Genomic DNA, 19,330 nt, shown 5'->3' with positions numbered 1-19,330 from the left:
TCTGCCCACCATGCTCTCTTCCTCTCGATGATGATTTCCGTGTTCGCTGCCTCCGGGTGCGCCTTGCAACTATGTTGACCATTGCCATTCTTGTCCGGAAGAGATGCCTGGCAGAAAAGAGGCCATAACAGGGTTAATGGCGATAAATAAGAGGGCAACGTGGAGGACAGAACATTGAGACACATCGTTTTCCTCGATAAAGTTGTCTGACAAAGCAGAACCTACTCAGTCTTACAAAAATTCCTGAAGGAAATGGGGCATTTGGCCACGGAAGCACCACATGTAGAAGTATGGGGGATACCACATCTCCAGCAGGTGTTGTAGACTTTTTCAAATCGAAAACACTGTCACAGTCTGGTATTTCCACAGAAAATCATTCATGACGTGAGTTGAAGAAGTGACGAGATGGTCAATTGTGAAACAGCGTGCTCGAAATTCACTGTGCGGGGTTAGTAAATTGCGAGACATGAGCCACCATACCAGCTAGGCATGAATCGTATGTTCCATCATCTTACAAACATGGGTGGTGAGAGAAATGTGGCGATAACTAGAAGGAAGGTGTTTGTCCTTATTGGGCTTAAGTATGGGTATGACAGTGGCTTCACACAAGTGTTTGGGAAACATGGCCTCTGCTCAGATGCGATTGTATGTATGAAGGAGCCAGTGCTTGCCTGCAAGAGAATGGTTCTGCAACATCTGAATGTGAACGTAGCCTGGCCCTGAGGCGGAGGATTGGGATGTAGTGTGAGTATGATCTGGCTCCCTCATAGTACAGCAGCTTTTTAGCACTCACGATTCTGAGATGAGAAAGGGATCACCTGACCATCCTCCACTCGTTTCCGATGGAGAAAAACAAAGTGATAGTGGGTGGAGCTCGAAATCTCCGCAAAATGGCGGCACAAGGTATTGGAGATAGCAGTAGGGTCCACTACGACGTCATCTATTACTGTCAGGCTGGAAATTGCGGAATTGACCTCGGTCCTAGAAAGCCGTCAGAGGTCGGCCAATGCGACAGAAGGGTTGAACTGTTACAAGAACTATTTATTTATTTATTTCATTAACAGTGCAGGGTAACCCACCACCTTGAAATGCATGGTGGATCGGATGCTTCTGAATCTAACAGCAAAGACTTCTCATTGTTACAATCTTCTTAGTTTACCATTGTTAATGCTTTTTAAAGAAATAATAATAATATAAAGAACATAATATATAAAGACTTCCCTGAGGTTACAGTGAAATGAATGCTTAACAACTGTTAAAATGATTCCATATAATTTGTTACTGTATAATTGATGAGAATATAATTTATATAATGCAAATGTCAAAGAAAAATTAAAACGCAAAAAAATGGAAATGTAATACAAGTGTGGTGAAAATAATTTGCAGTATGTAGAGGGAGGTGATATGCTGTATTTGGATGTATAATATAGTCTAAGTAGCATGTTGGTTGATAATGGCCTATTTCTACCTATTACAGATGAGAAGGTCTCGGTACAACCTCTAGCTATTCTCATCTGAAATGGTTTGTGCTAATGTACGTTTACACAGATTAAACAGGTTAAATACTGATTGAGCACTTCATATATGGAATACATGAATTTAGCTATACATGAGAAATACACTTATGTTTGTAATTTGTTAGTAGAAATAGGGTATAGTTCATTGCTACTGGAATGCATTATTCCTTAAGTAACTTAATACATTACTGATATATAAAATTCATTGACAGTAGCTTTGAATAGAGATGAGCAATACATTACTGCTTGTGTGCAGTATACTTTAAACATTATGCAGTATGTGATTGGGGAGGAGGAGTCTCAGAATAAAAGTTCTTTGAGCCTTCTCCTCCCAAGCGACATTACCTCATTACTACAGTCTTAGTATGTGGTGCTGGTGTTTATTCGTTTTTATGATTGTTGTGTTGTTTGTGACTGTTGTGGTATGCAGTGTCATGCATTGTTGGTTTTGGTCCTTCTGAGTCATGTTCATTTAGTGTTCCTTCCTTGGTTCGAAACAACTAACCATTCCCTTTCCAGATCCACTAGCAAATTTACGAGAGGAAGCGATTGTTTGTGAGCTTTTGTACTAGCCGTAATATCTATTATATAGTCATAAAATCGTAGAAAAATAGGTCTACAGAATCAAGCGTTAATTATAATGCGTCTCGAAATTTTTAAAAATAGTACCCGTGAAAAGTTACTATCCCCCCTTTCACATATTTTTCTTTGCATCCATAGCAACAACAATAATTCACCATCGCTATTACACTATCAACAAACGGTGAAAACACTCTTGATATTATAAACTTCAAACTCTGCGGAAAGCACACACGCACAGCGAAGTCCCGAAAACACGTGACTATCCTGCAATGCTCACTCCAGAGATGTTTACTCTAAGCGGGTTCTCAGCGACGTTGGCGTGTACTGACCCTTGTAGCTATTCTGCTATTTGAAGTTCTTTGGTCGTAAATCACTAATGTTTTTGTGAGGAGAGAGGAGTTGCGAAAATGCAGAAGTATTTGGCACTTGATAAAATTGCGAGACTTTTTGAAATAATAAAAGTAAATGGGGGAATACGAGGCACTTTATACAAACTATATAGGTGAGAGGGCATAGAGACATAAATTGTATTGAACAACCACTGATAATTATGAAAATTTTCTTAAATTTACGTCAATATTATGTTCTAGGATGGATGATGCGAAAGTTGGCACTTTGATAGGAGAAGACAAGTATGGTAACAAATATTATGAGAACAAGATGTACTTCTATGGTTAGTATTTTTCACTTTGGACCTTATTTTCTAATGTTGTAGTTCAACTGTAGCTCGTCACCGCGTAGTAACAATATATAACCGTTTGTTGTTAAAGTAGCTTGATGGGACACCGCTAAGAATACCACAGGAATCAGGAAAAACGAAAGCAAGAATCAACGTTAAACAACAGTGTAAAAGTATACAGTTCCATTGTTTCATTAGGGGTAAGAAAAGTATGTCAATTAAGGTTAATATTGAAGTTGATTTGTTGCCAGTGGTTAAAAAGGTGGATAATTCCGATTTAGGTTGGATAACTGTAATCATTTTTCCCGAGTCAGTTAAACAACCTTCCCTGAACTGTGATGTGCGAATGAGTAATGGTATGACATAGTTTTACAAAAATTACACGAATTTTACGGTGGAATGACACACTTTTACAAAAATTCCTTGAATTTTACATTAGAGTGCGTTGAAGACTCAAGAGTACGTAAAGAAGAACCCATGTGATTTCATGGCACCACTCAGTAATTATACTAAAGTGAAGAAATAGCATTAGTGGGGAAAAAGCTGCGTGTACCAAGGTGATCATTTAGAAGTGTTACTGCTAATGGAACGTATCCCATCTGTTTATGTTTAACATGTTCAATGTACTCCTTGCATTAGACTGTACACTACCTTCTATGTCAGTGACTAGAGTAATTAGAATGTAAATTTTCATACTGGAAAAACTTACGTCAGTCACGTGTTCTCTGCATATGTTTTTAAGTTACTCCTAACCATGGACAATGCCTTCATCTGTAGGAACAAACACGTGTTACTAAATCTGTATCACACTGGACGTTTATTTTGTACATTTCACTTGTTATTGTTCCGTGCTTTTTGTTGGCGATTGCTTCTGCCGTCTCCCTCCATAACCACCTTCCCTTCCCCTTTTGAATTCACCCCATGAATTGTCAACAACTTAAGTCAGCAGTCATATTTTATCAAAGTCTGTAACCTGTACTGTTTTCCACAATACTTGTCTGCAAACCCAAAAATCTGTAAATTTTATTTTGTATCAAGCCAAGAGCAAGGCAGATCATTTGGTTGTTTCAGATTATGCAAGGTGCTTGCTAAAGACAGCTGTCTACTCTGCTGTTCTTGTCCTTGCACAGAAAAGTAAATTGGATACTTAGTGAATAGTTTTGTAAATCAAAGGAATGAGCTTGCTACTCCTGTATCTCAGTTGAAGCTCTCTGTTGTTAAACTGATTCTGCAGTTTTTGCTTGTTTTAATTTTTTTTATTTCTTTGTATTCTTTGTACATGATACATATGAATATTTTTCTCTAACAACCCAACAGAATATTACTCACCAGTAAAATAATTGTGTGACACTTACTAAATTGATTTGATATTTTGTGTATGTGTGAAATAAAATATGCATCACTTACTGCTTTTATGTTTGGTGTTTTTGTTTGAATCAATATGAAGAATGTTTGTTTGTAGGTCGGAATAGGTGGGTTGAATATGCTGATAATGTGGGTGTAGATTATGATGGAAGTCAAGTTCCAGCTGAATGGTTTGGATGGTTGCACTACAAAACTGACTTCCCTCCTTCAAGAGTAAGTACATATTTTTTAATGTTACAGTGGAGTTTAAGGAATAAATGTTTTGTTCATTCAGTCACTCATTGTACCCCTCTGATTCCATCATGATTTTGCCTGTAATTTAATTCTGTTTCATAGTCTGTATTAACAGTTCGTTGTTGTAAGCGCCATATTCTATGTCTGGTTACACATTCAAAATATTAAATTGTCAAAATAGCAGCAACATAATAGGGGGAAAAAAACCAGGGGTTACTCCTGCCTTAGTTGTATTCGGTAACTCTTGTTTCTTATTCTTTCTTAATATTTACTGGACTACAAGGATAATATTTAAAGAATAATAGTTACCTGCATGCTGTCAGTAGAGGCTCACTTCCTGTGGACATTATTCTTTGTTACACAGTTAGCAGGTATCTTCAAATCCATTAATCTGGGTAAGCAGATGCTTTGTAGAAAAAATAGCTAAGAAGATAAGTTGATATAATTTTCTTTTTAATGTCAACAGATTTTGTGTTTATTACATTGTGTGTGTGTGTGTGTGTGTGTGTGTGTGTGTGTGTGCCAACTGCATGCATGCACTAGAATTCCAAACACTAATCAAGAGAGGGATCTTATCATGCTTCCACCAGACATAAGGCATGAAATTGGGGGATCACTGGAAATACAAAAGAAAAAAAAGAAACAATATTTAAACACTCTTTGTGCAAAAGGAGGCATTACCTTCAGTGGGAGTGACTAAGTTTTGAAAACGGCCACTAGTCACAATTTGTATATTTTATTTAACGGTTTTGCTCTTCAAATGAACAAGAGTGTCAACAGAGTATACAGTTCAAACTTGGTTGACAGGTCTGTACATTAACCCTTTAACTGCTCTGGGCGCATTAATGTGCGCACCTTTGTACCTGTCCCTGTGTGCTCTGAACATGTTTAGGCACGCCACCTATCCTTCTACCTGGTACTCTGAATGTGTCATGTCGGTCTGAACACAGATTATGTAAGAATTTAAATGTTGAACAGACCTGTTCAGAGTACTGGGTAGAAGGACTGGTGGCGCGTGTTAACACATCCTGAGCACACATGGACAGGTACAAAGGCGCGCTCATTAACACGTTCAGAACAGTTAAAGGGTTAAACTGTCTGTACTGTAGTACTTTAATTAACAGTACTGTAGTACAGCTAGTTTTATGTATAGAGCTGTCAGCCAACTTTAAACACAATCTTTAATGCTGTCAGCCAACTGTAAATTGTATGTTCCAATGATGCTCTTGTTCATTTGAAGAGCGAAACCAGTAAATAAGGAAATACAAGGTACAACTTGTGGCTATTTTCAAAAACTTAATCTTTCTGCAGATTATCTGATTATCTAGTTTAGAAGATTTGAAAATCTCTGCTAGTTGGACAATTAGTAACAGTATCAATTACAAAGCCTTTTAATTAAAAAAAGCCTCAATGCATAAGCATGTAAACACTTGCTATCATAGCCATTACCAGTGTAGACAATTAAATACACTGTCCAATGAAAAAATTCTGAGACTGATTTCATTTATGGAGGATAAAAGTTGTGTGCACAGTAACTACGTTGGCAGCTTGAACTGACAAATGTAAACAACAGATGTGCATTCGATCAGTGAGTTGTGAGCAGGCAGTGCAAAGTTGTGGGTGTGTCCATTCTGTGTCAACATTGTGTTGCAAATTGCAATGGAGCAACATCTTTACAGTAAAGTGTTAAAGACATTGTCCATAATGTTTTGAAGAAGAGAAAAGTACTCATATGTGCAAAGTTTGACCTGTACACATTGACTCCCGAACAAAAGCAAAGATGCATGGACACCTGCTACGACTTGATTGAAATTCAAGATGCGGACAATTCTTTTGTCAAAAAAATCATCATGGATCATGAGACTTAACATTATCATTATGAACCTTCCACAAAAAGTACATGAAGGGTCAATGCTATGATGACATAACCGACATTCAAGCCAATGTAAAATCAAGGATGGAATAATGACTTATGAAAAGGACAATAGCTACCCATCATATGGTGGAGATGCTGAGTCACAGATAGGTGAACCACACTGTATTTACCATCTTGGCCATGCACAACATATGGCTACTAGACACAACTGATTGTTGGTGCAGCACCTCATGTCCCACATTACTCCTGCCGGTATCATTAATCTTAGACGTTCAAATTAAACTTGGCTGACAGTCTTTTTGCTGTGCCTATCTGCGACTCAGCATCTCCGCTATATGGTGAGTAGCAACTATCCTTCTCATAATTCCATGCAACATGATGTGCAAGTTGAACAAAATCACAAAGAAGGGCTTTCTGACTGTTCTACATGGTTGTATGAATGTTCTTTGCATTGTACTGAAATGGAGGAGACTACACAAAACACATAAGGCATTAAAACTACAATCCTGGTTTTTCTCTGTTTTTTATTAATTCAGTCACAAAGCTTTTTGGTCTGATGGGGTGTTACGCAATGATAGATAAACCTCCAGAATAAGGCATAAGCAGGAAACCAACAGGCTTCTTTTAAAGTGAGATGCACTTTGTTAACTGTACTATGTTACTTTATAAGAGTGTCGCAGATTAATGATGAGTAACGTCTAACTTTCCTCACTCTGTTAATCTTTATTTTGGCTTGTTTCATATCCACTAAAGGGATCTACAGAATATGTTGAATGCTGCCTTTGATGTTTTTTATTTTGTATTGAAACTTTTATTCTGCTGCTAATTTGTTCTATCACAATAACATGATGGTGCTTGTTGCTGACTAATGTCTGTAAGTAGTAGAACTAATTTGCTCTCCAAAGTTCTTATTGATTCTCTTATAACAATTTCATCAGATATATTCAAGTTTTTAATTTTTATATTATTTGCTGAAGAATAACCCTTTATTTGCAGGTACCTAATTATCTGACATTAGAATAATGGAAATCTCAGGATGGAAACAACAACTAAAACTGAGGAAAACCAACCAATAACTTGCATATTGTTTAGCAGCATCAGTACCACCTCCTCCTCTCCTGTCCCCACCTCTGAAGGAGCCCCAGGTGGCTCGCCACTCTTTGGCTGGTTTGTGCTTGGCCTTTGCAGCATTTTTCCCTTCCGTGCTGCATGTCTATCCTCTTGCTATTGGGGGACTGATGACCTTAGCTGTTTAGTCCCCCTTAAACATCCCAACAACCAACCATCCTCTTGCTATTCTTTTTCCCCTTCCTTGGGGAACATTTCTGGGGATTTATTGGGAATGTTCTGCATTCTGTCACTGATGCACGAATAGTCTCACCTTTATTTTTGGCTCACTTTACCTTTCTTTGTTTCCCTTCTCCTGTCGTTCCTCCACTTCGGTGTTGGAGGATCCTCTTTTTTTCTTCTTCCACCCTGTGTGCTCCTGGAGGTCGGCCCATGCATCTCACGAGTAATGCATAATTCCCAGCCCTGGGTCGCCAGGTAGGGTCCGCATGTACCCCCTGGTACAGGCCAGGCCCAGGGAGGGGTGATTGCCTGAGCTGCAACTTTCCCAAATTGCCAATTGGTCCCTCTGTCAGATGTTTGGGAGGTGTGAACAATCACCTAAGATGGGTGTGCCCCATTGTGAAGGAAGCCCCCAGTTGGAAGGAGCACGCCATCGGAGACGTTGGCAATCATGGAGGATTTTCTTGCAATGAGTCACTCATCTTCCCAATTGACTTCTACAAAATGTAAACATAATGATGCCTGTCGCTGCGCCACAGTCCCTTGTGGTCTCACATACTGAAGATAAGTCCTTTGCCACGGTCAGTCCATATATTATTCAGAAAGGTGTTGATGCAGTTGCTATCCCTATGAAATTCTGCACTTGTTTACGGAATGGCACTTTGCTTTTGGAGATGGCTTCTGATTCTCAAACACAACACCTGCTTGCTGCCTCGCTTTTCCATGGCGACCCTGTTCATGTCGAGGCCCACAGAACATTGAATTCTTCCCATGGTGTAATTTACACCAAGCTGCTTGATGATCTAACCAAGGCTGAAAAATAACCTTACCTCTCTTATCAGAGTGTCATTGCCATTCATCATGTAATGAAAAAGGTAGATTCCTCCTTAGTGCCCACCTGCACTCTTTTCCTCACCTTTGATAGGGTGGTGCTGCCGTCCAAGCTCAAAGCAGGCTTTGAAATTATCACAGTCCGGCTGTACATTCCAAACCTGATGCGCTGCTACAAATGTCATAGTTTTAACCACACTAGAACATCTTGTCGACACCCAGCCAAATGTGTAACCTGTGGCAAGGATGCACATGAGGGCGATTGTCTGCCTCCTCATCCCCACTGTGTCAATTGCAACGACGGCCATGCCGCCGCCTCTCGGGATTGTCCCATGTATCTAGATGAGCGGGCTGTCCGAGAGATTCGGGTAAAGGAAAAAGTGCCTTACCCAAGTTACTGGCTAGTTGCAAACCCTCTGTTCTCTCGTCTGGCACCTATAGTTCTGATTTTGTTACCCCTGGCTCCATGAAGGATATGGTCATTCAGACATGTGACTTCAAATTTGGCTTGGAGGTTGTGAAATTGCCCAGTGTCAAGGTAGCATCGCCATCCCCCCTCCCGCCATGCAACAAACCATCAAACTCTCACCTCAAGAGGTGAAGCCACTGACTACAGAACCAGTTGGCAGGAAAGGACAGGAGGAGTACTCCCATGAAGACTTCCTCCGTCCCTCCAGCCAAACAACACCCGAGTCTTCCTCCGTGGAGCCAGTGTCCTGTTTCTGTGGGTCCCTGGTCATGTCGGTCTGCCAGGAACTGAGGCTGCTGACACAGCTGCCGAGGCTGCAGTCCTCGTACCTCAGCCCACAAGTACCTATATTCCCTCCGATGATCTCTGCGGTGCCGTCTGTCAAGAGGTGGTGTCCCTTTGACATTGCCAATGGTCCTCTCTTCACGGGAATAAGCTTCGCCTCATAAAGCTTCTCCTGGTGCCTTGGACGGCCTCCTCTTGGCCCTCCAGCTGGGGGGAGATTATTTTAACTCGGCTGCGTATTAGGCACTGCCTTTTTAACCATTTAGTCATTTGCTAAGTGATGCTACTGCACATTGTGCCCAAATTTTAACTTTCTGCCACTTCTTGCTGGAATGTCCATTTTTTAACAATTTACATTCCAGCTTCGGTTTGCCGTCTGATTTATAAGCCGTTTTAGCAAATGACACATGGGCTGTCAACCACGTTTTACTTTTTATCTGCCAAAGCAATATGACAAGGCCATTTAATTTTTAGTTTTGGACCTCCATTTCTGCATGCTTTTTTTAGCCCTTTTTCCACGTGCATGTTTTTAGCTATCTCCTATTCTGTCCATTGGGACTGACGTATAGTCGCTTAACTCCTCTCTGTGTTCGTGTTCTATAGTTTTGACTTGGGCACGTATGACCCCAGTCGTTTTTTGCGCCCTAAAGCAAAACAAAACAATTGGATATATTCCAGCACATGTCTTGTCTGTCAGTTATTACTCACCTCAGCTCCCGCTAGCACAGTGGAAGCTGTTCTCTGATGTCTTAGCATATGTCATTTTGTCCCTCTTTTCAGTGTTTTTGACGTTCCTTTTCTTGCTGTGTCTGTGTAGACCCACCTCATTTCTTACCAATTCACCAAATTTTAAATATCCTTATACAGCACATCATCTTCATAGGTTTTATTCCTTTCTTTTGTAGCCCCCCCCCCCCCCCCTCCCGCAGTCCATGATTCAGCTTCATACAATACCATGTACATGCTCAGAAGTGTCTTTCTGAAATTAAGGCCAATGGTGTGTACTAGTGGAAGTCTTTTAGTGAGGAATACCCTCGTTGCCTGTGACAGTGTCCTGCTTATATAATCTTTGCTTTGTCAGCCAAGAGCTATTTTGCTTCCAAGGTAGTATTCTGTGCTCTGTAGACTGCTCATTCCAGTCCATTTAAAAGGCTCTGTAATTTTACCCCACTTTCTCTGAAGATGCATCAGCAGCACATCTTATTGTGAATATTTTTTCACCCTGAATTTTAGCCCCACTCTTGAAGTTATTATTCTTTTCTGTCATCGCTTCTTTGATATCCAGATTTAACAGTAGGGGAGAAAGACTGCATCCGTGTCTTACACCCATTTCTATCTGAGCGCTTTGTTTTTGGTGTTACATTCTTATTGTAGCTTCGTGCTTCGAATGTCATTCATACTGCCAAACTGATTCTCTTAAACTGACCATTTATATTCATAGACAGCTAGTTACTTGTAATACTCACATAGACTGCTGCACAGTAATTGCAGGACTGATGGCATATGCCTCAACAGCTTTCACATATGACCCTATCGTTAAATAGGAAATGCCTGTTGCTGTATTAAAGAATGATATGTTGAGTCAGTGATGATTAGTTTTGTATGTGTTTGCTACACTCGTCAGTCGTAAGCTAGTGAATGTTTGTCTTTCATCACTTTTATTTCTACATGCATAAAAGTACTTTACATGGTACTGATAGTGTCGCTTCAGTCTGATATTAAATGTTTGAGTGAGTGTAACTGAAATCAAGTAACTAGTTATTTGTTGTATATGACACCACCATACAGAAAAACTTCCAGCCTTTTGATATCATTTTTAAGTAAGTGGTTATGTAATTATTTGCTTTTGTTTCAGGATCCTCACAGGCCCAAGTATCCTTGGATGCTTGACCATACAGAAAATAAATCTGGCACTGAAGGTGCATATATGCCTTACAGCACAACAGTACCAAAAATTCAGGCATGGGTTCCACCGAAGCCTAGTCGCTAATTACTGTGTGACACTCAGAGACGATAATTAGTGTAAATATTTTTATGTTAATTAAATCAAATTTGAAAACATAATTTAAATTATTGTTTGCCTCTACATGTACAGAATTTGTTAGTTTGTGTTTAGCAACTATAAAGTCGAGCACAGAAAAAATTGCTATTGGAATAGTGATATTTATATTCATATCAGTTTTACAGGATGAGATTTTCTGGGCTATAATCCATGGCAGCATCAGGAATGTACTTGACAGTGTTTCAATACTGCTGCCACTGCCATAGGAAGGTACTGTACTACTCACGTTGATGAGACACAAGTGTTTTCTCCTCCATATTGGGAGAAAACAGCTTATTTCCATTGTGGACTGCTGTCATTAGTATACAAATTCTTCCTGTTGGGTTCTAAATGATGATTGCAAGCTTTTTGTTGAGGCAGTTGTAGCCAACTTGTGGCAAATTTTAAACATCTGGTCACTGGAGCTTCTTTTTCACTTCCTCCAAAGTGCGTAAACCTTTGTCTCAAAAACTCCGACTCTCTCCAGGAACCTAATTCTGTTGAAAGATATCACACATACTACAAAATCACCCCAAAAGGCCAGAAAAGTGGAAAATAGCCAACTGTATACAGCAGCAAATTCAAAGCCATCAGCAATGAAATAAAGAAAAGTCAACAAAAAAAAAACAAGAGACCCATGAAAAATAGTCCAAAGCCACCTGACAACATAACTAGTATTTTCGTGTGATGCTGAAGATTCCAAGGAAACTAGGAAGTATAACGCCTGCCTGAAAGAACTAGCAAGATGTACTAGTCACTTACTGCACTTCACAGGTTCTTAATGAAAAAAAGAAGACCCTGATGTCCCTGTGCTATGAAGTGTGTAAGTATCGTGGTTCAAATCATAAAACATTTTGTACATGGCTGGAGCAGCATCTGAAGGACAAAATCTTTTAGAAATAATAATCAGCCAATCAGTTGCAAAATTGAACATTTATTAAACCCCTTTCAATATTTATAAAAACACCTTCTTCAGAAGGAAACATTGACAACTGGGTCACATGTTGTGGCTATATTTTAAAGTACAACAAATAACCCATTTGTCATATTTCCTTCTGAAGAAGATGGTTTTATGTGTTGAAACCGTGGCAAAGGGATTTTTGATAAACCTTGCATTTTAGGAAGCTGCTGGCCTTGGTGCAAGCATGTCACAAGGCACACCACTGTAGATATCTGACACAAGCTGGAGACGCGCTTGTGATATTGGATGTGTGCTGAAGTGATTGCTGTGATAGAACCTGATAATTGATGGAGGTCAACCAGTGTGTTAGGTCCACAATTCATACAGTAGTGTTAAAAGACAGAGAGAAATACATTGTGAGTGTAAAATTAAATAGGGCATGGAGGAGAAGAAGAAAGAGTACGGATGAAGTGTGTACATCTGGTCATATACACACATAAAAAAAAGTTTTCCATTACCTCAGTTCCGAGAGTTCCAGAACCTGTACAAAAAATTGAAATAGAGAGCAACATAAACATCATTTCCACCTTTTTTTATTGCTCATGAAAACCACACATTGCATGTTGTACCACCATTTAGCGAGACCTTCAGAGGCGGTAGTCCAGATTGCTGTGCACACTGGTACCTCTAATACCCAGTAGCACATCCTCTTGCATTGATGCATGCCTGTATTTGTCGTGGAATACTATCCACAACTTCATCAAGGCACCGTTGCTCCACATTGTCCCACTCCTTAACGGCGATTTGATGTAGATCCCTCAGACTGGTTGGTGGGTCACGTTGTCCGTAAACAGCCCTTTCCAATCTACATGTTCGATAGGGTTCATGTCTGGAGAACATGCTGGCTACTCTAGTCAAGCAATGTAATTATCCTGAAGGAAGTCATTCATGAGATGTGCGTGGTGGGGGTGCGAATTGTCATCCATGAAGATGAATGCCTCGCCAATATGCTGCCGATATGGTTGCACTGTTGGTCAGAGGTTGGTCACGTATCATACAGCCGTTACGGTGCCTTCCGTGACCAACAGCAGCGTACGTCAGCCCCACATAATACCACCCCAAAACAGCAGGAAACCTCCATCTTGCTGCACTTGCTGGTGGACAGTATGTCTAAGGCATTCAGCCTGACCGGGCTGCTTCCAAACGTGTCCGACAATTGTCTGGCTGAAGGCATACGCGACACTCGGCGGTGAAGAGAATGTGATGCCAATCCTGAGCGGTCTATTTGGCATGTTGTTGGACACATCTTTACTGCGCTGCATGTTGTCGTGGTTGCAAAGATGGATCTCGCCATGGACGTTGGGAGTGAAGTTGCCCTTCATGCAGCCTATTGTGCACAGTTTGAGTCATAATACAACATCCTGTGGCTGCACGAAAAGCATTATTCAAGATGGTGGCCTTGCTGTCAGTGTTCCTCCGAGCCATGATCCATAGGTAGGTGATGCAAAACTTTTTTTGATGGATGTATTAAAGGATTGGAATGTTTCTATGTACAGAGAGGCTCACATATGTCCCTGGCCACTGGAAGCAATAGAAGATTTACTGCTTTCAGTATCGTATAGAAGAGGCGTCAAAAATTGTAACTCCAACCCACAACAAACTGCATAGGCTGTGTGAGATGAGTACTTATCTGAATAAAAAACTTCTTTAAGGAATAAAGAAGAAGCTGAATAAATAAATACAGTTTTAAAAGACAGTATGATTTCTCAATTTAAAAATATTTGTACATTGTCTGAAGCACAGTTATTGTTATCATCAACACACGCTTGAGTTTTTGAATTGATGGGCAGCTGTATCCTTAGAGATTTCAGATTGATGCACCCTTGAATATGTTGCAACCACAACACATCTCATGTCCTTTTACATAAACTATACTGTCTGTATTATCATGGTTTTGGTGTGATGCTGCCATATTTTCATATGGTGTTCCCTCCTTGTTCCAGCATTTTCCATGATGAAAGCAAGTTAGCCATGCAGCATTTCTATGAGACTTTGCACACTGTACTGTACTAAACAGTGGGGGGGAAGCAGCAATTATGGATGACCCCATTAATACTTGTCCAGTATTTGAGCATATAATAAGTACAACATTCTGAAACAAAAATTGTGCACTCTTGCGAAAAGCATGTATTCCGCGTGATGTTTGCATTTTGAGGTGTCATTGTGAAATATCTTTCATGTAATGCAATTTTTCTACATTTATTCTAAATGTATGATATCTGTGAGAGGTGAATAGTGTTAAAGATGGTCATGTAGCAATAATGTGTGTGTTCCATTGCTTGGAGGTAGGCTTTGTGAGGATTCAAATTCAGTGTGTATGTCAACAGTCCCAGATTTCATGGCCTCATTTTGCTATGAACCACCTGTCAGCACTATGGGTGCTACTTGCTTAAACTTCTGTAGATTGAATGTGCACCTGAATATATCAGTCTCATGGTAAACCTATGGGCTACATACATTTTTACCCCAGTCAGGCTGCAAGCTGTCGTATGGAAAAGAACTCAGGAGTTGGGTAAATTTTAACATGGATTAGTTTACAAGTCTCAAATATGCTTGAATCCTTTTTCAGATTTCTCTTCGTGTCAGTCCACAGTGCTAGTATTAAGAATTGAACTGATGTCTTGATCACCCACATCTGCCCGATTGCCCTCAGTAGAACTGGATATTCAAACAGCTTCCATGAATGAAAAGTTAATGACAATTGAACTCTGGAATTCACGCTCTTCATCTGATACAGATATACGACACACTTTCCACATTGATTGATCCAACACAATTATGTATGTAATGAGATTGAGATTGGCTAGATATAGTTTTTATCGCATGAAATTACATCAGATATGCGATACAAACAACAATTTTGCAGTTTTGTTAATTGCATAATAAATAAGTTAGGTACTGCATTCCTATCATGTTTTCAACATTTAATTAAGCATACATTTTATCAAGTTTAACAGAAGTTCTGACATTTAAATAGAAATTAAATTTTAACCACTTATTTATGGTTTTTGATTGACAATAATTCACAAAATTTCATTGCAATTCAGAAAAATTGTGTGAATATCAGCAGATACATAGATCACACGGATGAATAGTAGCTGTACACAGGATAAATTAAACCTTTCTGAAGTATTTTGACTGCACACTGAAACCCGATTTCACTACCTGTTAATTTCAACAGAATTTGACAATTTTAGGTGTTCCTGCCAATTAATATTTCTTGATTTTCTGTTTCAAGATAACATACATAACATAACATTGACAAGGTAGGAATTACTGGTCCAAACATAGTATTTACATTATAATTATACTGTTAATTGGAATGTGGGTGATAACATGTCCTAAATGATGTAAGAGTTGTGGTATCGACCAGTGCAATAAATCACCTAAAATGGGTCTGTTACATATCAATATCCACTGGTTGAGCCCACTCATAAATTTTCTCAGTATTTTCCAAAACTGGGCTCCTTGAGGTATCTAATATTGATCCTGTTACTGCCTTTTCTGCTGTTTTTATCTCTGTTTTAAATGTATCTATGTTCACAAACAACTCAAAGCCCTTTACAGGTTGCTTTATATGTGTATTTATATGATCAATATCATATGAGTTGAGGATATTTCCACAAGTTAGTTATAGTGTACAACATATATAAACTTAAAGTGGTGCAGTAATGTGCAAGCTGGTTGTTTTTATGCAATCTTCAGGAGAAACTTACACAGAAATGCCCGCAGAGATGTGAATCAAAGTCTTTGTAGTATTGAAAATTGTGGAATACCTGTTGCTTGTTGGTAAAGTAATGACACAGTTCTTGTGGCTGGCATAAATCCCTGTACAAGTCAAAATAGAACATGTTACACTGTCTTCTTCCTCTTTCTTTTTCTCCAAAAGCAGTTCAGTGGGTTCCAGATCCTCCTGCAACACCTAAATTTACAATCCCACATTCTTTGAATTTCCACATTGTCTTTGGTAATTTACTGCACATAAACACTCCATAAAATTGTGGGATTTTTAGTTTCCCCCTCCTTACTCGTTTCTCCTCCAAGGCACTTTTATTCAGTGCCACTTCCGATTGGATGCAATTTTTTTAAATGTCCTACGCCCTTTTTTCTTCTGCTTCTTTAGTTTATGAAAAATTGTGTTTATAATTTGTCAGAAGCTTATTCTGGTTCACATTGCTTTATCAACTACAAATGCTGCAGAATGTTGCCCTATGCCTATATCCTTTATCTGATGTATTTGCTTGGCTTTATGAGCTAAAATTCGATCTGCAACGTCATGTTCTGCCAAACCAGGATTTGCAGTGTACATTAAATCGTGCTCCTTGCACACATCATCTAGCAGATCAGTCTCTCTAGCACTATGAGGTAGATGCTTTTTCAGCTTTGTTCCAGATCCACAGCAGTAGTATCCAGGGATATGCAATTCATTGTTTAGCTTACTGGGAACACAACCAGCACCTCTGACGTGCTCTCTAGCATTCATGCCGCACTACTATACACAGTTAGAGGTTTTTGTGCCCTGTTTGATACCAAAGTGCAAGCGTTAGCCCACTTGTTTTGTTATAATGGAAAGCTGAACCACTTAACTAAGCCTTGTTCCCTCAACACCTTATGACATTATCTATGAGAAACTTGTCTGGTTCAGAGTTTTTCTGTAATCTGCTTCAGAGTTTTCCTGTAATTACTCTTGTGTAAAACTTCCAGCAATTTGTTGATCTTTGTTTTCCTTTAAGATGTAAGTTCTCAGATTTATATGCTTTCCGGTTTGGCAGGTACTTCTCAAATGCATTTTTCCATTTCAACCAAATCACACACTGAATTTCTGCATGCATGGATTCACCATGTTAATATGATTGTAAACTGTATTGAGAAGCTCATTATCACAAACATCAGTTGGCCTCAATTTTAAGCTTATGATACTTAGTTCAATTATAATCCCCAATAATTTGTGCTAGAAAGTCTAGCCATTTGCATGATCCTCAAAGATTAATTCTCATATACATCTAGTTTTTCATCGTCTTTTTAAATTGTTCCACAATACTTGCTTTCCTGTCACAGAAGGTCAAGCAGTGGTTTATTCTGTATGATTATATTATATTAATAGCAACCCGTGCACTTTCAAATCCATAGAAAATGTGGGAAATACCAAGATAACATGGTGGGAGATATAGTGCACAGATTTAAAGCTGCTACTGCTACAGACAATAATTTTATCCCCCCGAAACCTCTCGTGAAGGTGGAAAACCATGTAAGAATGATAACTGGAAAATATTGGTGACGTTGAAGTGAGTAGACCAGTTAGATCTGAGGAGTGATCTACTATGAGGTAATTAAAGGTAAGCAAACTATCGTAGGAGGGATGGTCGTATTATTGGCTGGCGATTTTAGACAGATTCTGCATGTAAAACCTAAAGGCACACTGGCAGGTGAAGTAAATAAACGTTTAAAGGTGTCAGTCTTATGGAAACATGTCAAAAAATTTGGTTTAACAACAAATATGTAGGTACCACTGCACAATGATGCAAAATCAGTACAATATGTGGATGCTTTTATGAAAATAGGCAGAGATTGTACAGATACAGATGCTAATGGCATGATTACAGTTCATCATGAATCCTGTAATTTTGTAGGAGAGATAAATGGAAAAAAATTGACAAATAGGAGATAGTACTGACACTAAAAGAGTACCGAGCAAGGTGGCGCAGTGGTTAGCACACTGGACTTGCATTCGGGAGGCTGACGATTCAAACCAGTGTCCGGCTATCTGGATTTAGGCTTTCCGCAATTTTCCTAAATCGCTTTAGGCAAATGCCGGCATGGTTCCTTTGACAGGGCATGGCCGACTTCCTTTTCTAGTTCGATGGGACTGATGAGCTCGCTGTGTGGTCCCCTCCTCCAAATCAACCAACTAAACAAGTAACCTCATACCGTACAGTGTTTCTTAACTCTTTGGAAATGGTATGAGTGCCTTTTCATAAACTACGGTTAATGGTTGGTGTTCTGGTCCTTTTAATGCAAAATCTTGATGTGGCTAGAAAGTATAACGGTACAAGCCTACGAATTACACATTTGGGCCAAAATATTACTAGCGCACTTTATAATTAGTGGCTCAGCTAAATAAGAAAGTGTTTTGATATTCCATGAGTCCTAATTATACTGGTGGACTTGATTTTCTGTTTAAAAGATTGCAATTCCATCTAATAGTTGCTTTTGGAATGGCCATAAATAAAGCCCAACGGCAAAAACTCAAAGCTGCTGGTATAAATTCAGTGAAAATGTGTTTTTCTCTGGCCAACTCTATTTGGTATGCTCACGTATATCCAACTGACAAAATCTGTGTCCTTGCAAATGAAGGAAAGACCAAAGACGTTCATAAAAACTGTGAGTATCGTTAAGTTCTTGCAATAAATAACTGATAAGAAAACAAAATTTTAATCTCAGCCACTTGAAATGTAATCAGCCAACCATTCTACTTTTAAACTGTAAATTCCAGAGTTTCTGTTGATGCTCTTGTTAAATTAAAGATCAAAACTGGTCAATAAAACTGAGTGCGACTTGTAATTGCCCTGAAAAAGTTACTTTGTAGTTTTTAATATTTTTAAATAAGAGTCAACATATGACAAAAGAGATGGACACATTCGTGATGTACGAGGGCTATGCCGAAAGTTTTTAGCAGAATTTGTGAAAAAAAAATATTTGCAAAAAACGTTTACAACTTTTCAAAATACTCTCCATTAGCAGGTATACATTTTTCCACTCTCTGAAACCACTTAGAAAATGTCAGTCCAAGCTTCTTATGGGATGTCACTCAGTGCACTCTCGTATGCTGCACTGCCCTCTTCATCTGATGAAAACCGCTGCCCTCTAATTTTTTTCCTTAGTCTTAGGGAACAGAAAGAAGTAACAGGGGGCCAGGTCAGGTGAATAGGGGGGAGGGGGTAACACTCGCACTTTTTCCTTCTCCAGAAAGTCCATCGCTCTGGCAGCCCTGTGTGCAGATGCATTGACGTGATGCAGCAGAAGGTGCCCACTCTTGGACTTTGGATGCTGTGACTTCCATGTGGCGATGACTTTTGGAAGACAATCGTTCACGTACCATTCAGCATTGACTGTACGACGTGTCCAAGGTCACAGAGATGAGATGCCCGATCTTTGTGAAAAAAGTTGCGACCATCTTTTTTCCAGAGCTCCGACTTCGTC

At 39.3% G+C, this 19,330-nt stretch overlaps 1 protein-coding gene across 1 annotated transcript; it reads left to right on the top strand.

The window, feature by feature from the left end:
- Positions 1-2,440: 2,440 nt before the first annotated feature.
- Positions 2,441-11,192, top strand: LOC124777685 (probable NADH dehydrogenase [ubiquinone] 1 alpha subcomplex subunit 12). The gene is made up of 4 exons (XM_047253161.1): positions 2,441-2,601; positions 2,690-2,772; positions 4,241-4,356; positions 10,984-11,192. The coding sequence occupies exons 1-4, from the start codon at positions 2,507-2,509 to the stop codon at positions 11,116-11,118; spliced, it is 429 nt and encodes a 142-aa protein (XP_047109117.1). The 5' UTR covers positions 2,441-2,506; the 3' UTR covers positions 11,119-11,192.
- Positions 11,193-19,330: the final 8,138 nt, after the last annotated feature.

Source organism: Schistocerca piceifrons, chromosome 2 (genome assembly GCF_021461385.2).
Source record: "Schistocerca piceifrons isolate TAMUIC-IGC-003096 chromosome 2, iqSchPice1.1, whole genome shotgun sequence".
NCBI lineage: Eukaryota > Metazoa > Arthropoda > Insecta > Orthoptera > Acrididae > Schistocerca > Schistocerca piceifrons.
Note: the sequence above shows the minus strand (reverse complement) of the source record. Positions and strands in the feature narration are given on the sequence as shown.

Bases quoted from the DNA above. Each gene is read 5' to 3' on its own strand.
- LOC124777685 (XM_047253161.1), top strand. From the start codon at position 2,507: ATGCAGAAGTATTTGGCACTTGATAAAATTGCGAGACTTTTTGAAATA. The intron at 2,602-2,689 runs GTGAGAGGGCAT...ATTATGTTCTAG, and splicing joins ACTTTATACAAACTATATAG to GATGGATGATGCGAAAGTTG. The intron at 4,357-10,983 runs GTAAGTACATAT...CTTTTGTTTCAG, and splicing joins CTGACTTCCCTCCTTCAAGA to GATCCTCACAGGCCCAAGTA.